Source organism: Nycticebus coucang, chromosome 4, assembly GCF_027406575.1.
Source record: "Nycticebus coucang isolate mNycCou1 chromosome 4, mNycCou1.pri, whole genome shotgun sequence".
Taxonomy (NCBI): Eukaryota; Metazoa; Chordata; class Mammalia; order Primates; family Lorisidae; genus Nycticebus; species Nycticebus coucang.
In genome coordinates this window covers 63746262-63765890 of record NC_069783.1, presented here as the reverse complement: position 1 = coordinate 63765890, position 19629 = coordinate 63746262, and the positions used below count along the sequence as shown (strand labels likewise).

The window sequence follows — 19629 nt, the reverse complement described above, 5'->3', positions numbered from 1 at the left end:
ACTCCTGGGATCAAGCGATTCTCCTGTCTCTGCCTCTCAAGTAGCTGGGACTCCAGGCGCCTGCCACAGTGTCCGGCTATTTTTTTGGTTGCAGCTATCATTCAAACCTGCCAGCTCAGGTGTATGTGGCTGGCGCCTCAGCCACAGGCGCCAAGCCCCCAGCCTGGTTTCTAACAATTCAAGACTGCACCCTTAGGCGGACCCCAGCCCCCGCTTAAAGTGCCTGTCTTAGGAAGCTCTACACTGCTGGGAGAACGTACTACTTGTTCCAGCCCAAACCTGCTGATAGGTAGATAAGCCCCAGAACCCTTAGAGCAGTTACTTTAGAGAATTTGCAATTATAAATCCCTTTTCTTCCCTTTGAGATGTAAATCTACCACACAGAACAGTTTCTTCAAGGATCTGAGAGCAAAGATTCCAGGGATAACTCCTACTCTTACTCCTAGTCCAGTGGGCACCTTGCTGTCAATTGAAGCACTGCTACTTGTCATAAAGATGCAAAATCTACTGCCATCCCACCCCCCAAAAGACAAAACGTTTGCTTCTTCTCCGAGTAAGTACCAATGAACAAACTCAGGTGGCCTAGTCACACGAACCAACCCCCCCAGCATCCTCCCAATGCCTTTCCCCTTGCACCTCCGCAGCCTTCAAAAGGTCCCCTGCCTTTGGCTTCCACAAAGTTCAGCTCAGCTCACACTGGGCCCTCTCCCCTATTGCAATGGTTATTACAGAGTAAGGTCTGTTCTTACCACTTTTAACTAGTTCCTGGCTTCATTTACCTTTGACGGTACTGTCTTTTGTGCCATTTCAGAAGGGGAATAATTTCTGGTAGTTCTAGTACTGCCACAGCAAGGCAGTTCCAAGTCTGACTTCAAACCCTCTGGCACCAAGTGTCTTCCTTCTTCTCACCTGACTCCAAGTGCCTCTTGGCCTGTGCTCTGAGTAATTAGGCTTTCCCTTGCTGGATCTTAGCTCCTCCCTTTTCTTCATGCCCTCAGATTCTAGCTCCTCCTCTTTGGAATCATCCCTCCTTTCTTTCTAGAAGGAATTGCCCTAGATTAGGACGTGTCATCTCTTGCCTAAAGGAGACTAATTACCTTTGAACTAATCTCCCTTCCTCCAGTCTCCACACTGTTAGCTCCAAAGTGAGCCTTCTAAGCATTCAACTGATCCTCTCTCATTGCTTCCTTCTCATCTCTGTGATATCATTTTAACCTGCACTTCTTTCGGCGCCTGTAATCTCAGCTGCTTGGGAGGCTGAGGCAAGAGAATTGCTTGAGCCCAGGAGTCTGAGTTTGCTGTAAGCTATGACAGCATAGCAATCTACAGGGAGTGAAAAAGTGAGATTGTCTCAAAAAAAAAAACAAAACCCAAAACCAAAAAACCTACATTTCTTTCGCCTCTCTCCCATGGAACCTGTCATAAATATATATATATATTTTTTGAGACAGTCTCACTTTGCCACTCCCCATAGAGTGCTATGGTGTCATAGCTTACAGCAAACTCAGACTCCTGGGCTTAAGCGATTCTCTTGCTTCAGCCTCCCAAGTAGCTGGGACTACAGGCACCCACCACAATGCCCGGCTATTTTTTTTTTTTTTTTGGTTGTAGCTGTCATTGTTGTTTGGCAGGCCCGGGCTGGATTGAAACCTGCCATCTCTGGTGTATGTGGCTGGTGCCTTAGCCGCTTGAGCTACAGGCACCGAGCCTGTCATCACTATTTTTAAAATACTTGCACTTTCACATTTCCATGGTTTTGCTAGTGTTCTCTTGTCATCCTGGAATAAATGGCTCCCTCCCCATCATTTCTCCCGAGGATCAAAATTTTATTCTTTTTCTAAGGTATGTCTCAAATACCACCTCTTCATGAGAGCATTCTCAACTATTTGAGTTGGAATCATTTCTTTCCTCTGTATTTCCACCTCAATATTATATATATATATTTTTAGAGACAGAGTCTCACTTTGTTGCCCTCAGTAGAGTACCATGGCATCACAGCTCACAGCAACCTCCAGCTCTTGGGCTTAGGCCATTCTCTTGACTCAGCCTCCTGAGTAGCTGGGACTACAGGTGCCTGCCACAATTCCCAGCAATTTTTTTTTGTTGTTGTTGTTGCAGTTTGTTGAGGCCGGGTTCGAACCTGCCACCTTCGGTATATGGGACCGACGCCCTACTCACTGAGCCACAGGCACTGCTCTCTCAATATAATTTTAAATGTCACTTTTTTTTATAAACTTTATTTTTTTATTATTTTTATTTTTATTTTATTTTTTGCGGGGGCTGAGTCTGAACCCGCCACCTCCGGCATATGGTGCCGACGTCCCACCCCTTTGAGCCACAGGCGCCGCCTACATGTCACATTTATAATTGAGGTATAATTTATATAAAGTTATGCCTTTTTAGTGTACAGTTCTATAAATTTTGACAAACATACAGCTGAGTAACTAACCATCGCCACAATGAAGATGTAGGATATTTTCACCAAACCAAAAAGTTCCCGTATGTCTTTTTATAGATAGTTCCCTCCTCCCATTCCCAGTGATAGTTCCTGGCAATCACTCATCCTACTTCCTATTCTTTTTTTTGAGACAGAGTTTCACTCTGTCACCCTAGGTAGAGTGCGGTGGCATCATAGCTCACAGCAACCTCAGACTCCTGGGGTTTGTTTTGTTTTTGAGACAGAGTTTCACTCTGTCACCCTAGGTAGAGTGTGGTCACATCAAAGCTCACAGCAACCTCAAACTCCTGGGTTTGAGTAATCCTTTTGCCTCAGCCTCCCAAGTAGCTGGGACTACAAGTGCCTGTCACTACACCAGGCTAGCTTTTTTTTTTCCTTTCATTTTTAGTAGAGATGGGTATTGTTCTTGAAGCCAGGAAAGTGACCTGTAAGATGGAGTCTGAGAAGCTAAACCAAAGCAGAACAGCTGACTTAGTCTGCTCGGCACACATTCTTTTCTACACTCCCACCCTCGTGATTATCTAGTTAAATTAATCACCAGAATTGTAAGGATGCTTGTCTCAGGAGACATAGATAATAAGTGTTGTGATATTGGTAACCGTCACTTTAATAGTATGATGTTTTCTTTGATGATTCTCTTAGATATTTTGTTAAAGTGAAAATTACCTTTATATTGTTTAAACATTTTGGGTTTCTCATGCCTGTAATCCTAGCACTCTGGGAGGTCGAGGCAGGTGGATTGCCTGGCTCAGGAGTTCAGAGACCAGCCTGAGCATGAGCAAGAGTCTGCCTCTAAAACTAGTGGGCATTGTGGTGGGTACCTGTAGTCCCAGATACTCAGGAGCCTGAGTCAAGAAAATTGCATGAACTCAAGAGTTTGAGGTTGCTGTGAGCTATGACTCCACAGCATTCCACTAAGGGCGACAAAGTGAGACTCTGTCTCAAAGAGGAAGAAGGAGACGCAGCAGCAGCAGTAGCAGCCATACTCTGTAAAATAATTTAAAGAGGTTTATTCTGAGCCAAATTTGAGGACCAAGACCTGGAGCCACATCCAAGAAGCTTTGAGCTAGTAAACTCCTGGTGGGGGGAGGGGTTTACAGTTTGGTTTTACACATTTCAGGGAGACAGGAATTACAGGTAAAGTTATAAATCAATCCATGGAAGGCACACATTGGTTTGGCTCAAAAAGATGGGACATCTCAAAGGGTAGGGGAGGACTTACAGGTGGGTTTAAAGAGTCTTTAGCTGTCAGTTGGCTAAAAGAGGCTTTATCTAATAGACCAGGAGTCAGTGAAAAGGAATGCTAAGTTAAGATAAGGGTCTGTTAGTCAGAGACAAACTACAGGACATTTGCCCAGACTCAAGTGATTTGTTGTGTATATATTGAACATCTGCAGATACGTCTTGCACAGCCTTAGGCCTGTTAATGAATGACAAAGGCCATCTCTAAGAAGTCTAGGGAACTGATGAGACAGTCTGATCTTCTTTTTTTTTTTTTTTTTTTTTTGTAGAGACAGAGTCTCACTTTATGGCCCTCAGTAGATGGCCACGGCATCACACAGCTCACAGCAACCTCCAACTCCTGGGCTTAAGCGATTCTTTTGCCTCAGCTTCCTGAGTAGCTGGGACTACAGGTGCCCGCCACAACGCCCAGCTATTTTTTGGTTTGCAGTTCAGCTGGGGCTGGGTTTGAACCCGCCACCCTCGGTATATGGGGCCGGCGCCTTACGGACTGAGCCACAGGTGCCGCCCCCATCTTCTTTCTTATGGTTAGCAACTCATTTTGGGGGGATCCCCTTGGTCAGTCAGCTGCTGGGGGGAGCCTTTAGAGTTTTAATTCACAGAAACTATTATTTTTAGCTACTTTAGGTTTGGGAAGGAAGTCTTGATGTTAACAACACAAAAATTGTAAGCTGTCGGGCGGCGCCTGTGGCTCAGTCGGTAAGGCACCGGTCCCATATACTGAGGGTGGCAGGTTCAAACCCGGCCCGGCCAAACTGCAACCAAAAAATAGCCGGGCGTTGTGGCGGGCGCCTGTAGTCCCAGCTACACGGGAGGCTAAGGCAAGAGAATTGCTTAGGCCCAGGAGTTGGAGGATGCTGTGAGCTGGGTGAGGCCAGGCACTCTACCGAGGGCCATAAAGTGAGACTCTGTCTCTACGAAAAAAAAAAAAAAATTGTACGCTGTCTCTCATCTTGCATAGCGCAACACAATAAGATATGAAGCCCCCTGTCCTTGGAAGGTAAGTATACAGCAGGTACACTTAAAACTTTCAGGAAAGTTGAGGGAAGGACGTATTGAGGCTTAGCAGGCACTACCCCAAAAATGACTGTAGGAGATCAGAATATGCCACCCCCAAATATACTTATTTGTGATATTTTGAGCTTATTATTTATTCAAAGGAATTGCAGACACAGGAGTAGCTCTGAAAAGCTGCTCTTTTGTGAAATAAACTTATATCTATAAAGGAAATCTACATTAGTAAAGTTTCTATATTAAGACAACTTTTATTACCTGGGAGATTATTCATCTGGTTGGCAGGACATCATCTGTTCATCATACACTTCCCTCCCTTTGCCTTGTCACAGCTACCCTCAAAGTGTCAGTCCCCTAATCCTTTCTGTAGCTCAGATGCTCTATAAGCTTCAGTCATCTGACCCTTCTTAGAGACTCATATTTTGGGGGACAACAATGTATAAAACTTAATTAAATATGGGTTTTCTCCTTTTATCTGTCTTATGTTAATTTAATTCATGGTCCAGCCAAAGAAACTACAACAGTGGAGGGAAGCCATTTTTTGTTGCTCTACAGAGAAAAGTAATTAGTATCATTTACTAAGTGCTGGGACATCATTATATTAGCATTTACTACGTGCTGAGTCCTCTTACAACTATCCTCTCACTTAGGTTGAAAGTTGTTTTTTTTTTTTTTTTTTTTTTAAAAAGATCTCCAGGGTGGCGCCTGTGGCTCAGTGGGCAGGGCGCCGGCCCCATATACCAAGGGTGGCGGGTTCAAACCCAGCCCCAGCCAAAACTGCAACAAAAAAATAGCCGGGCATTGTGGCGGGCGCCTGTAGTCCCAGCTACTCCGGAGGCTGAGGCAGGAGAATCGCCTAAGTCCAGGAGTTGGAGGTTGCTGTGAGCTGTGTGACACCATGGCACTCTACCGAGGGCAATAAAGTGAAACTCTGTCTCTACAAAAAAAAAAAAAGAAAAAGATCTCCAGAACTTTATTAAACATAACTGAAATTCTGTACCTATTAAATAATTCTCTTTCGTCAATCCCTCTTCCCCTATCCCCTTGTAATCACTATGTTACTGTTTCTATGAATTTGACTTTGGACACCTCAGATAAGTGAAACTGTACAGTATCTGCCTTTTTAAAAGACTTATTTTTTAGGGACAGAGTCTTGTTCTATCACCCGGGTCAGAGGGCAATGGTGTGATCACAGCTCACTGAAGCCTCAAACTTCTGGGCTCAAGTGATCTTCCTCTGTCAGCCTTCTGAATAGCTGGGAGTACAAGTGTGTCACTGTGCCTGGCTAATCTTTTTACTTTTTGTAGATGGGTGTTGGGCGCACAAGCGTGTCTCACTCTGTTGCTGAGGCTGGTCTCAAATTCCTGGCCTCAAGTACTCTTTCTCCTTCAGCTTTCCAAAGTTCTGGGATTATAGGATGAGCCACTACACCTGGCCTACTGTGCTTGTCTTCTATTGCACTTAGCATACACATGTCCTCAAAGTTCATCCGTGTCGTAGTATATGAAAGCATTTTCTTCTTTTATAAAGCTGAATAGTATTCCACTGTATGAATGCCTCACATTTTGTTTATCCATTCTTCTGTCAGTGGGCATTTGGGTTGCTTCTACCTCTTGGCTTTGTGAATAGTACTGCTATGAACATGGATGTGCGAATACCTCTTCAAGATCCTACTTCCAGTTTGGGGGGTATAAGTGGGACTGTCATATCATAGTTCTATTTTTTTTTTTTTTTTGTAGAGACAGAGTTTCACTTTATTGCCCTCGGTAGAGTGCCGTGGCGTCACACGGCTCACAGCAACCTTCAACTCCAATTCCTGGGCTTAGGCAATTCTCCTGCCTCGCCTCCCAAGTAGCTGGGACTACAGGTGCCCGCCACAACGCCCGGCTATTTTTTTGTTGCAGTTTGGCCGGGGCTGGGTTTGAACCCGCCACCCTCGGCATATGGGGCCGGCGCCCTGCTCACTGAGCTACAGGAGCCACCCAATAGTTCTATTTTTAAATTTTTGAGAAACCAACATACTCTTTTTCCATAGTGATTACATCATTTTACAGTCCCACCAGCAGCATGCAAGAGTTCCAATTTTGAAGTGTTGTGTTTTTATCTTGCATTTGTTTGACGACTAATGACGTTGAGTACTTGTTCACATTTCTTGTTCATTTAGATCTCCATTTTTATAAGGTGTCTGTTCTGGTCTTTTGTTAATTTTCCTTATAGCTTGTCTGGATGAGTTCTTTATACATTCTAGATATGAGCTCTTTATTGGTTATATTTGTTCCAAATATCTTCTCCTACTCTTTGATTTCCTGACTTGGCATCACCAGGCTTTCCATTGGCCATGGGGGGAGGGCCCAGAAGGCTGGGTGGTCCCCTCTCTGGAACACATCATAACCAGCTCTTCATTGTGTACTACAGAGTCAACAGGCTCTCGGGCCAGAAGGTCCTGAAAGTTGTTTAGGAAGTAATTCTTGGCTGGAAAAGAAAGTTGCTAATTAAAGGAAGTTTGGGGAGTAATCCTCCTAGCAGAAGGACAGATTAAAAATTATATTTTTGACTCTGGATGAGTTCTTGGACACTTTTGAGTGTTGTTGTTTTTTTTTTTTTTTGTAGAGACAGAGTCTCACTTTATTGCCCTTGGTAGAGTGCCCGGGCGTCACACAGCTCACAGCAACCTCCATCTCCTGGGCTTAGGCAATTCTCTTGCCTCAGCCTCCCAGTAGATGGTGGGTTTGAACCTGCTACCCTTGGTACATGGGGCGGGTGCCCTACCCACTGAGCCACAGGCGTGCTAACTTTTGAGTTTTTATTCTGTGAAATCACAACAAGCAGGAAGAGTTATGGGCTTTAGGGTCCAGGGCAATAAACACTTTTTGGTGTTTATTACTGACTCATTCATTGAGTTTCAAGGCAGCTGCTAGTCTACTAAAACATCAGGGCTTCAGGTGGCTGCCTGGGTCCTTGGTTCTGGAAGTGTTCTTCCTCGAAAAATGACCAGACACCTCAAAGTAAGGCAAGCGTGAAACAAAAGTTTATTGAGGAAGAGAAAGATAAGTTTACTTTGTTTATTTATTTATTTATTTAGAGACAGAGTCTCACTGTGACACCCTGGGTAGAGTGCTATGGGGTCACAGCTCATAGCAATCTCAAACTCTTGGGCTTAAGTGATTCTCTTCCTTCAGCCTCCCAAGTAGCTGGGATTACAGGCGGCTGCCACAACGCCCAGCTATTTTTTGCTTGTAGTTGTCATTGTTGTTTGGCCTCCTGGGCGAGTTGGAACCTGCCAGCCCCCGTGTATGTATCTGGCGCCCTAGCCACTGAGCTAGGTGTAGGTATCTGGCGCCAAGCCAGAAAGATAGGTTTATAGAGTAAGAAAGTTTACAAAGCAGGATACATTTGGCATAGACAATAAATGGGCCTCCATTGCCAGGGCAAGTGAGCAAAGAGGCCTTGAACATGGCCAGGAATTCTCTTTTATGTTGCCTGGGTTGAGTCGATCTCAAGATTCAGAAGTCACCTTGAAACCAGAATCTTACCGGACATTTGGACCTCCCATGAGCCTCTCCAAGAGCTCATGGTGACATTGTGGGGACTGCATGATAATTAGTCTTAAGGCTATTCTAGATCACCTTCGAGACTCTGTAGTACGTGTTGCTAGGCTAGAGAGTCTTCTATATCCTTTATGCAAGCCAAGTTCTGAATGCTAGATTGGTAGGATGATCCCTCCTTCTTAGGTGTAAGCTATCACTTGGGACAGAATTAAGGTGGGTGGGGACCTGGAGGCCCTGCCTTATCCTCTTTCCCAGGAGAGCCGTTTCTAACTACCTCACACATTCGGGGTCCTCCTGGGGTGGTGACCATATTCATTTCAGAAGTGAATATGTGGGCAGTGCCTGTGGCTCAAAGGAATAGGGCACCGGTCCCATGTGCCGGAGGTGGGGGGGTTCAAACCCAGGCCCTGCTAAAAACCTGCAATAAATAAATAAATAAATAACATTTCTTCTTTTTTTCGAAGATTTACAATGCGCATTTTTATTTATTTATTTTTTTATTGTTGGGGATTCATTGAGGGTACAATAAGCCAGTTTACACTGATTGCATTTGTTAGGTAAAGTCCCTCTTGCAATCATGTCTTGCCCCCAGAAGGTGTGGCACACACCAAGGCCCCACCCCTCTCCCTCCTTCCCTCTCTCTGCTTTTCCTTCCCTCCCATGACCTTAATTGTCATTAATTGTCCTTATATCAAAATTGAGTACATAGGATTCATGCTTCTCCATTCTTGTGATGCTTTACTAAGAATAATGTCTTCCACTTCCATCCAGGTTAATACGAAGGATGTAAAGTCTCCATTTTTTTTAAAAGGCTGAATAGTATTCCATGGTATACATATACCACAGCTTGTTAATTCATTCCTGGGTTGGTGGGCATTTAGGCTGTTTCCACATTTTGGCGATTGTAAATTGAGCTGTAATAAACGGTCTAGTACAAGTGTCCTTATGATAAAAGGATTTCTTTCCTTCTGGGTAGATGCCCAGTAATGGGATTGCAGGATCAAATGGGAGGTCTAGCTTGAGTGCTTTGAGGTTTCTCCATACTTCCTTCCAGAAAGGTTGTACTAGTTTGCAGTCCCACCAGCAGTGTAAAAGTGTTCCCTTCTCTCCACATCCACGCCAGCATCTGCAGTTTTGAGATTTTGTGATGTGGGTCATTCTCACTGGGGTTAGATGGTATCTCAGGGTGGTTTTGATTTGCCTTTCTCTAATATATAGGGATGCTGAACATTTTTTCATATGTTTGTTAGCCAATAAAGAACATTTCTTAAAAAATAAATAAATAAATAAATAAATAAATAAATAAAAGAAGTGAATATGTGAAGAAACTGTGTACTTTTTTTTGGAATTTTTGGCTGGGTACCCAGTGTGTACCTTTTTTTTTGATGAGGTTATAAACTAAGGCACACGGTGAAATTTGGGGGCTCAGAGGTACAGTTAGTTTATGGATAGAAAAGAGAACTGCCTTCTTTCTGTATTTGGTATCGTAGAAACTCAAAGTGATTTTGCAATCAGTCTCAGGAAATAATTTTCTTAATTCTTAGAACAAGTTGGAAGATAAACTTTGGACAATGTATTATACTATGCCCTTTGTAATTAAATAACCAAGATAATATGTTAAAGTTCAGTGGGCATTTAAATTCCTGAGCTGATTAAAAAGAACTGTTAAGATCATAAGGTTTTTTAAAAATGAGTTAATATTACTTCCGGAGTTTGTAGGCATTATATAGTGATAATTGCACTTTTTAACCGCTTATTACTTTCTAATCTTGTGGAACGGCTCAGCATTAAGTAAAAACTAAAAATAACGCAGCGTGGGCGGCACCTGTGGCTCAGTTGGTAGGGCGCCGGCCCCATATACCGAGGGTGGCGGGTTCAAACCCGGCCCCGGCTGAACTGCAACCAAAAAATAGCAGGGCGTTGTGATGGGCGCCTGTAGTCCCAGCTACTTGGGAGGCTGAGGCAAGAGAATCGCTTAAGCCCAGGAGTTGGAGGTTGCTGTGAGCTGTGTGATGCCATGGCACTCTACCGAGGGCCATAAAGTGAGACTCTGTCTCTACAAAAATAAATAAATAAATAAAAATAAAAATAAGGGAGCGCAATTCAACTTGAAGGCTGAGATCAGAGCAGGAAGATTTGAATTTTAAGCTGATTCTGGCTTGTGTCCTATCCATGGAACGTGGAGCCACTGAAAATGATGGGGCCATGGTGGTGTTTCAGGAAGACACATCTAGCAGTGTGTGCAAATGGGCTGAGGCGGAGAAGAGATGGAGGCTACTGCAATACTGAGGCGATAAAAAGGGGGTTGAAATAGGAATGGCAGGAAATCAAAAAATAAAATGGTAGCGTGAGCGCCCAATACTGGACAACGACGGAGCGCAGGTGGGGCTGGGTGAGTGAAGAGAACTGAAAACGGCTTCGTATATAGTCTCTTCCCTTCTGTCCTTAGAGCGGACGTCCTCCGACCACCAGGGTTAGGGCAAGCTTCAAGCTGATCAGGTCTGCAAAAGACACCCGGGAGGCAGGACCCGCCAGACGCGTCTCTCAGCCCTCTTCTCTCTGGGTCCCCGCCCTCTGGCTGTCCCTCTGGTTTTGACCCCTCCCTCCAGGCCCGGGGTCTCCCTCCACCCGCATCCTTGCCGCCCTCTGCCCCTCATCTCCCCTCCCCCTCTCCGGCGGAGCACTGACTCGCCCGGCTGCCACGTCTCACTGATGACATCACCAGGGCCTCTCGCCTTTAGCCAATCCGCTAGGGGGAGTCCGAGCGAAGTCCTAGCCAGCAAGTCCGCGAGGAGGGAAGCAGGGAAGGGCGGAGGGTGGGGTGGGTGAGGGAGTAGGAAATGGGGCGGGCGACAAGCCCTCAAGCACGCATGCCCCAGCGGCGCGGGGCTTGGCGGGAAGCCGAGTTCTGGACTCCGCTCCGCCCCATCTTTCCTCTGCTGGGATAGCCACGCTCGTGACTCTCTTTCCCGGCGTGCCACGCGGCACGGCCTCCCTCTGGGCTGTGTAAAGGCCCTTCGGTCTAAGGCTTCCCTATTTCCTGGTTCGCCGGCGGCCATTTTGGGTGGAAGCGATTCCTGAGTGGCGGCGGCTGCTGATTGTGTTCTAAGGGGGCAGAGTGGGAGAAGACGTTTGCTCTCCCGGAACAGCCTATCTCATTCCTTTCCTTCATTTACCCGTGGCACAGAGAGTCAGGGCGGCGGCTGCGGCAGCAAGGGCGGCGGTGGCGGCGGCGGCAGCTGCAGTGACATGTCCAGCATGAATCCCGAATAGTGAGTGCAGGAGAGCACCGGTCGGCTGGGTCCGTGGAGCAGCTTGGGGAAGCTCAAAGTGGGGCGAGGAGGGCTGGGGCGGGGATGGGGGCATTGGCTAGGATGAGGTGCGGGTGATAGGGCAAGAAAGGCTGGTGACCGTGAGTCGGGCCCCATTGTCTGACGCGGAGGGGCGGCCGGGGGGGAGGGGTCGGGCAGGAGGGGTGAGCCGCCTGGGCCTGGACCTGGTCAGGTTGGAGGGCCTCTCGAGTGCAGGCTTAGTGCGGAGGAACAGTCTGCTGAGGGGGTTGGGACGCTTGGGAGTCGGGTGGTGGGGCGGTGTGAAGGGATAGCTTCTCTCGGAGACAGTGACTTTTGAAGGAGGACTTGTTTTTAAAGGGAGGGGATGGGGTGGGAGAGCACTCCTAGAGGGCACTGTCAGACCCTGCGCCCGCACTCTGCGGAGCTGTCAGGATCGTGAGGGCGGAAACCACCTTTACTTGTATATCCTGGGCTTGTTGGCTCCCTGCTTCCACCCTCCCCGTCATGTTTCCAGTGATATGGATGCTTTTCGGGACGACGTGGGATTGAGGGGAATGAGTAGATGGTGAGAAGCGATTTAAAATTTTTAGTTCACTTTTTGAGTTGTCTCTTGGAAGAGTTCTTTAAGAATTCGCCAGGTCTCTTGCCTTCCTAAGAACCTGGGCATTTGTGAGATTCGTGAGCCGGTTTTTTTTTTTTTTTAAGAGGACACTTAAGTCATTTTGTCTTCTGTAGGTCAAGAAAAAAAACTAAAACCAAGGAATGTCTCTCTAATACTACCAAATAAAAGGAAGACTGATGTCAAGTTGAAAGAGAAACAAGTGGAACCTATACTAGATCTGTAGGTTTTGGATTACCTATCTGAATGCTTGCAGATACGGAATGAGGTTCCATGACGTGTCATGAAAAGTTAATGCATTTCTTTTTCTAGCTTACTCCAGAAGTCACCATAGCAGATGTGACACACCTGGCACCTTTATTGGGAACTGGTGTTCACTTTCCATGGGAAGACTTCTTTGGGTTCTCCTTCATGGCCTTTTAGAAAATCCTCCTGCAGCATACATATATATATACACACACATAAATATATGTGTGTTTGTGTGTGTATAGGTAAAATAAATGCTGGAGATTGAATTGGTATTCCTCTTTAGTGTCAGAAGCCTTTTGAGGGATGGGTAAGCAAACATCAGTATTTGTCCTAAAAGTTGAGTTTATTTGCTGCTTTGGTCAATTACTGCTAAATATTTCCCCAGAAAAGGTCCACCCATCAGTTTAGCTGATTGTCATGTGTGTGTCACATGGCTCTTGCAAAATGCATTCTTACTTCAAGTTTTTTTTTTTTTAACTTCAAGTTTTGTAATACTGTGGTTTGGTGCTGAAGTCTTGTATTGAACAGAAACTGTAGTATTTTATTAGAATTTTTATATACTTTAAGAAGCTGAGGACAGTGTTCCCATAGTGACATAATTTACTGTGTTGACAGTTTTTTGTTGTTTTATCAAGGGTTCGAAGGACAAAGTTGGTTTTGTCTAGTTGAGCAGAGTTGAACTTGAGGTTCCTAATTTAGTAGTTTTCCTGGCAACAATAAAGAACGTGGATTTGCTGCTTTATGGAGATTTGTAAACCTCTACTGTACAGGGAGAGTTCCAATATTTGCTATTTATATTGTAGTACTGTAAATAGATGTTGAAAGTTTCTTAAACAGAAGTTTGACAAATTATTCAGCCTCTGAATTTGCTTATTTTGTAAAACCTAATAATAGGAGTCACTATTCATTCCTGTGAGGGTAGTAGTGAGTCAGATGTATGTAAAAAAAAATTGAAAAACTGTAAGAGCACTCTTTAGTTGATATACATCATTTGCATGTAAGGCATGTAATGTTAGGATTTAGGCATATAATCCTCATTCTAAAGGATATTACAATGAATATAGAAAATAGAGTTTAGGTTTTGTACATGTCGTATACCAGTATATATAACAAGTTCCAGATGTGCAGCATGGATCAGAGTAACAGGGTTTCAGGAAGATGGTGGGTTGTGGTTCACTGTTTGAGTTTTGGAAGACTTTTTATTAGGAAAGAGACCCATGATTTAGGTTTGGAGGAGCAGAAGGTAGTAAGGAATTTTCAAGGGGGAGAAGGAAGAGGAATGGCTAATAAGTGACAGTAATTCTTTAGTAAACATAGTGCCAAACCATCCTTTCTTTTGAGGATTTTTTAGATTAATGACTTCAACAGGGTCAAACCCAGGAATAGTTTTTATGTTTTTGCTGGGATTGAGTACATAAATGTCTCCCCAAATAAATCCCCCCTATATTTGTATTCTAGACTATCTAATAAAATAATCAGGAGTTTGGGAAAACCTTTGCAAACATGTTAGTGAAAATTAGTTAGGGTGAGAGAAGGTGATGGATATTTTATTACGAAGTTCACAAGGGCAACTAGTAGCCAGATTTTTGGCAATCTTACTTTAGCAGTTTATTCTTTTTGTCATTCATGAAGTTTGTTATCCTTGTAAAAGTAATTCAAAAATTTGGAAGAGAAGAGAAGTTCTTTAGAGTTTTATCACCCAAATACAAGTCCATTTTCTTTAACATGTTGTCCTAAACTTTAAAATCTTTTGCTTTCTCTTAAATTAAAACTTTTAATGGTGAGTGCTTTTCCTGATTCCAGTATGTTATCTTGGTAACTAACAAATGATATATTAGCTGATAAGTGTACCCCAGATGTTCCTTGCTTTTGTTTATTATCTACTGATTTATCTTGTTCCTTTTAGAAACATAAAATCTGCCTTATGAGTGCTATCTAAATTTTGTAATGGAAATGAGATCATGACAAGAGAAAAGGTTTAGTTCTCTTAGATGTATCAGGATTTTTGTTTTTGTTTTTTTTTTAAAGACAGAGTTTCACTTTGCCACCCTCGGTAGCCTGCCGGGGTATCACAGTTCACAGCAACCTCCAGCTCTTGGACTTAGGTCATTCTCTTGCCTCAGCCTCCCAAGCAGCTGGAACTACAGGTGCCCGCCACAATGCCCGGCTATTTTTTGTTGCAATTTGGCCGGGGCCAGGTTTGAACCCGCCACCCTCCGTATATGGGACCTACTCACTGAGCCATAGGCGCTGCCCCAGTATCAGGATTTTTTAGATGTATATTAATTGACATAGGTTACCTGTTGGTACCTTTATTACTGAGTGCTTTTACTTTATGATATTTTTTTTTTGCAGTTTTTGGCCGGGGCTGGGTTTGAACCCACCACCTCCAGCATATGGGGCCGGTGCCCTACTCCTTTGAGCCACAGGCACCACCCTTACTTTATGATTTTTAAGTTGTAATCTTTTGGCTTAAGTGTGAAGAGACAAATATATCAATAATGATTAAATTTTAAGCTGTCTGTTTGATTGCTTTCCATGTTATCAGGCTGATTTGGGAGAAATGACAAGCCAAACTTATCATTAAGGTAGAAATTAAGGGTATTGACTTATATGCCTTTCAGTTACAAACAAAAAGCAATTGCAAGTATAATCTGAGCAATACAAAGAGTAGATGGAAAGGGTCATAGCTTTTTTTTTTTTTAATGGAGGTCTGAAGACAGATATTGATTTTCTTAGGTGGTAAAGCAGGCAGTGATTATTTCAGCACACTAGTTAAGAAATACTTAACATTATTCTCATACCAGAAACATTTTTTTTTCCTTTTTTTTCTTTATTGTTGGGGATTCATTGAGGGTACAATAAGCCAGGTTACACTGATTGCAATTGTTAGGTAAAGTCCCTCTTGCAATCATGTCAGAAACATTTTTGTAATCCATTGGCTTCTAGTGGATTTTTCTGTAGTGTCAAGAAAATCATTTTAGGCTCGGTGCTCGTAGCACAGTGGTTACCACACCAGCCACATGCACCGAGGCTGGTGGGTTCAAACCCCGCCCGGGCCAGCTAAACAACAATGACTACTGCAACAAAAAAATAGCCGGATGTGGGGCGGCGCCTGTGGCTCAGTCGGTAAGGCGCCGGCTCCATATACCGAGGGTGATGGGTTCAAACCCAGCCCCGGCCAAACTGCAACCAAAAAATAGCCAGGCGTTGTGGCAGGCGCCTGTAGTCCCAGCTACTCGGAAGGCTGAGGCAAAAGAATCGCTTAAGCGCAGGAGTTGGAGGTTGCTGTGAGCTGTGTGAGACCCTGGCACTCTACCGAGGGCCATAAAGTGAGACTCTGTTTCTACAAAAAAAAAAAATAGCTGGATGTTGTGGCAGGCGCCTGTAGTTCCAGCTACTTGAGAGGCTGAGGCAAGAGAATCGGTTAAGCCCAAGAGTTAGAGGTTGCTGTGAGCTGTGACATCATAGCACTCTACCCAGGGTGACATAGTGAAACTTTGTCTCAAGAAAAAAAAAGAAAAATTATTTTAGCTGCTTTGTCTTTAAGGAATATGTTAAGAATAAAGCATGTGTACCTATCTTAACTATACCAGTTTATTATAGTAGAAAGAAATATAGCAGTCTACTTGGATTAAGGGTATTCTTTAATGTAGAAATATTTTTGAAAGAATTACCTAGTCACCCTATCCTCCCCAATTTCATCTCTGGAATCTCAAAATTTTTGTCTTCTGAACTTTGCTCTTCTGTTATGGCAGAATCAAGGAACATTTGACTTTTTCTTTAGCCAGGACTGTGTTTCTTTTTTCTTTTTTTTTTTCTTTTTTTTTTGAGAGAACCCCAAGCTGTCACCCTGGGTAGAATGCCATGGCATCACTGTTCATAGCAACCTCCCAACTCCTGGGCTTAAGCGATTCTCTTGCCTCACCCTCCCAACCATAATGCCCGGCTGTTTTTTGGTTATAGTTGTCATTGTTGTTTGGCAGGCCTGGGCTAGATTCGAACCTGCCAGCTCTGGTGTATGTGACTGCTTGTGCTACAGGCGCCAAGCCCAGGACTGTGTTTCAAATAATAATAATTATTTTTTTTCCCAAACTTTTCTATTATCTGTCTGATCATATAATTTAATACCATTGCTTTCATACAGGTTCTTCTTAGAGTTTTTTTTTTTTTGTTTGGATTTTGGCCGGGGCTAGGTTTGAACCCGCCACCTCTGGCATATGGGACCGGCGCCCCACTCCTTGAGCCACAGGCGCTGCCCTCTTCTTAGAGTTTTGTATTAGAAGAGAAGTAGAAATCAATTAAAAATGAGGTCATTTCATGACTTTTGGTGGTATTGATTAGAATTGAGTTTAAAGAAGGAAAATAACTAGTATTCTCGTCTAGAATATGATTTTTTTTGGTCTGTAGTAAATCAACATCTGTAATTCTTTGGGTAGTTTAAGTTTCCAGTAGCTCTATAGAATCTCCACAAAAGTATATCTTAAGATTTATGTGAAAGAGATGATCTTGTAGGAAGGACCATTTAATGATAACTGAATTTTGTATTACAGTTTTTCCTTTTCATCATAATTAAATTGAAAAGAGGGATATTGACAGTTTTTCCCATCATGTAAAGCTTAGGGTTTTTTTTTTAAAGTGTTAAAGATGGAAGAACTTTAAATCAAGTATTTAAAGAGAATTTTGCTTTCTTTCTTTATTTATTATCTATTTATTTTTGAGACAGAGTCTTACTTTGTCGCCCTTGGTAGAGTGCTGTGGTAGCTCACAGCAATCTCAAACTGAGTAGCTGGGACTACAGGTGTCCACAACAATGCCCAGCTATTTTTTAGAGATGGGCGGGGTGGGGAGCGGGTCTCGTACTTGCTCAGGTTGGTCTTGAACCTGTGAGCTCAGGCAATCCACTGCCTGGGCCTCCCAGAGTGGTAGGATTACAGGTGTGAGCCACTGTGCCCAGCCTTGAGAATTTTGCTTTCTGAGTAATTTTATTTCTTGGGTATTTTGGTATCAATCTTTTTTTTTTTTTTTTGAGACAGAGCCTCAAGCTGTTGCCCTGGGTAGAGTGCTGTGGCATCACAGCTCACAGCAACTTCCAACTCCTGGGCTCAAGCGATTCTCCTGCTGCTGCCTCCCAAGTAGCTGGGACTACAGGCGCCCACCACAGTGCCTGGCTATTTTTTGGTTGTAGCCGTCACTGTTATTTGGCGGGCCCAGGCTGGATTCGAACCCACCAGCTCAGGTGTATGTGGCTGGCTCCTTAGCCACTTGAGCCACAGGTGGCGAGCCTTTGGTATCAATCTTAATAATTCTGGAAGCAGTCTTTTTTTTTTTGTCTCTTTTGGCAGGGGCTGGGTTTGAACCTGCCACCTCCGGCATATGGGACCGGCGCCCTACTCCTTGAGCCACAGGTGCCGCCCTGGAAGCAGTCTTAATAATTTACCATGGAAGCAATAATAAATCTTAATAATTTCTCATGTGCTAACATCTTAATATATTCCCATTCTGTTAGCAGTCTTTTGGCTATTTGTGTTTTCTCTCCTTGGTAGTTAAACTTTGATTGTACTTGTATGATAGTTTCACTATTTGCAGTTATAATAGTTTTATTTTTGATAGTATAAAATAGCTTTCTTTTGCTAAAGGTATCTACATTTGTCTCTTCTAATAATGACATATTTAGGGTAAAGTAAAATGCTTTTTAAAGTTTTGAGATTGTAAAAGTTTGCTAATAAGCTGTGAGTGTCTTAAGATGAATGTAGGGTGTAGCTTAATATGTAGCTTATCAGCTTTTTAGCACTCTTTGTCAGAACTACACTTGGAGTTTTAGTAAGAGATTTAGGCAAAATGCCCAGATTTTTTTTTTTTTTTTACCCTTAGGAGAGGGGAGTGGTTAGACTCTTGCTCTGTTTTCCTGTAGAAGGTGGGGCTGAGATGGCTGCTTTGATGTCTGACTAGAATTTAGGGAAGAAAATCTAGGTTTTTACTTTTCTTTGGAACCACCCTGAGAGTGTTTTAGATTACAAAAGGATAATGATTGAATATTTTGGGAAAAATGGTCCTGAGACTCTGAGGAGCCAGAGAACTAATGTTAGATTGCTGGCTGATTATGTGAACTAGTGAGAAGAAGTAGGAAATGAAGTTTTCTTTGGTATTTTTGTGATTTGTTGGCTCAATTGGCCAAAACACCCTGCCTTATAATAAATCAGAGGTTGCAATAGGTTCCAGTTAAGTTCTGTGCATGTAGATTCCTAATTATAACAGGTAGTATTATTTGTGCATGTCTTTGTTCACAAAGGAGGACCGTTTGTTGAAAATAATCACTTTTTAATAATAATAACTGCTATTTAAAGAGTGCTTACTGTATCAGTGATTTTCAACTGGTGTGCTGCAAAAAAAATTTTTTTTTTTTTGAGACAGAATCTCACTTTGTTGCCATCAGTAAAGTTCTGTGACATCACAGCTCACAGCAACCTGAAACTCTTGGGCTTCCGCTATTCTCTTTCCTCAGCCTCCCAAGTAGCTGGGACTACAGGCACCCACCACAATGCCCAGCTATTTTTTTTTGTTGCAGTTGTTGTTGTTTTAGCTGGCCTGGGCTGGTTTCGAACCCTCCAGCTTTGGCACACGTGACCGGTGCTGTAACCACTGTGCTATGGGTGCTGAGCCCCAGCCAAAAATTTTTAAAGGTCATTAAAACTTTTTTTTGAAAGAACTTCAAAGCACATTAGAAGTTTAACTCTTGGTCCAAGTGCACTGTGATAGAAACAGGTGGAAAAACACTGCGGTATGTGCTAGCCAATTGGCCATGGCTTTACATAGAGCATTTATTTTATGCAGTTTGCAGCCCAAACTAGTGAGCTTTATTTTATTTTTTTACTTTTTTGAGACAGAGTCTCAAGCTGTTACGCTAGTAGCGTGCTATGGTGTCATAGCTCCAAGCAACCTCCAACTCTTAGACTCAAGTGATCCTCTTGCTTCAGTTTTTCTATTTTTATTTATTTAATTTAATTTAATTAATTAATTTATTTGCAGTTTTTGGCCGGGGCTGGGTTTGAACCTCTGGCATATGGGGCCGGCACCCTACTCCTTTGAGCCACAGGCACTGCCCACTTTTTCTATTTTTAGTAGAGACAGGGTCTTGCTTTTACTGAGGTTGGTCTTGAACTTGTGAGCTCAAGCAATCTACCCTCTTTGGCCTCCCAGAATGCC

At 43.5% G+C, this 19629-nt stretch overlaps 1 protein-coding gene across 1 annotated transcript in view; it reads left to right on the top strand.

Moving 5' to 3' along the window:
• Positions 1 to 11063: 11063 nt before the first annotated feature.
• The window catches only part of RAB1A (RAB1A, member RAS oncogene family), a 40501-nt gene continuing 31935 nt past the window's right edge, over positions 11064 to 19629 (top strand). Inside the window, exon 1 of the mRNA XM_053586842.1 lies at positions 11064 to 11534. Coding sequence (XP_053442817.1) covers positions 11512 to 11534 — 23 coding nt within the window. The 5' untranslated portion in view covers positions 11064 to 11511. The remainder of the gene's footprint in view (positions 11535 to 19629) is intronic.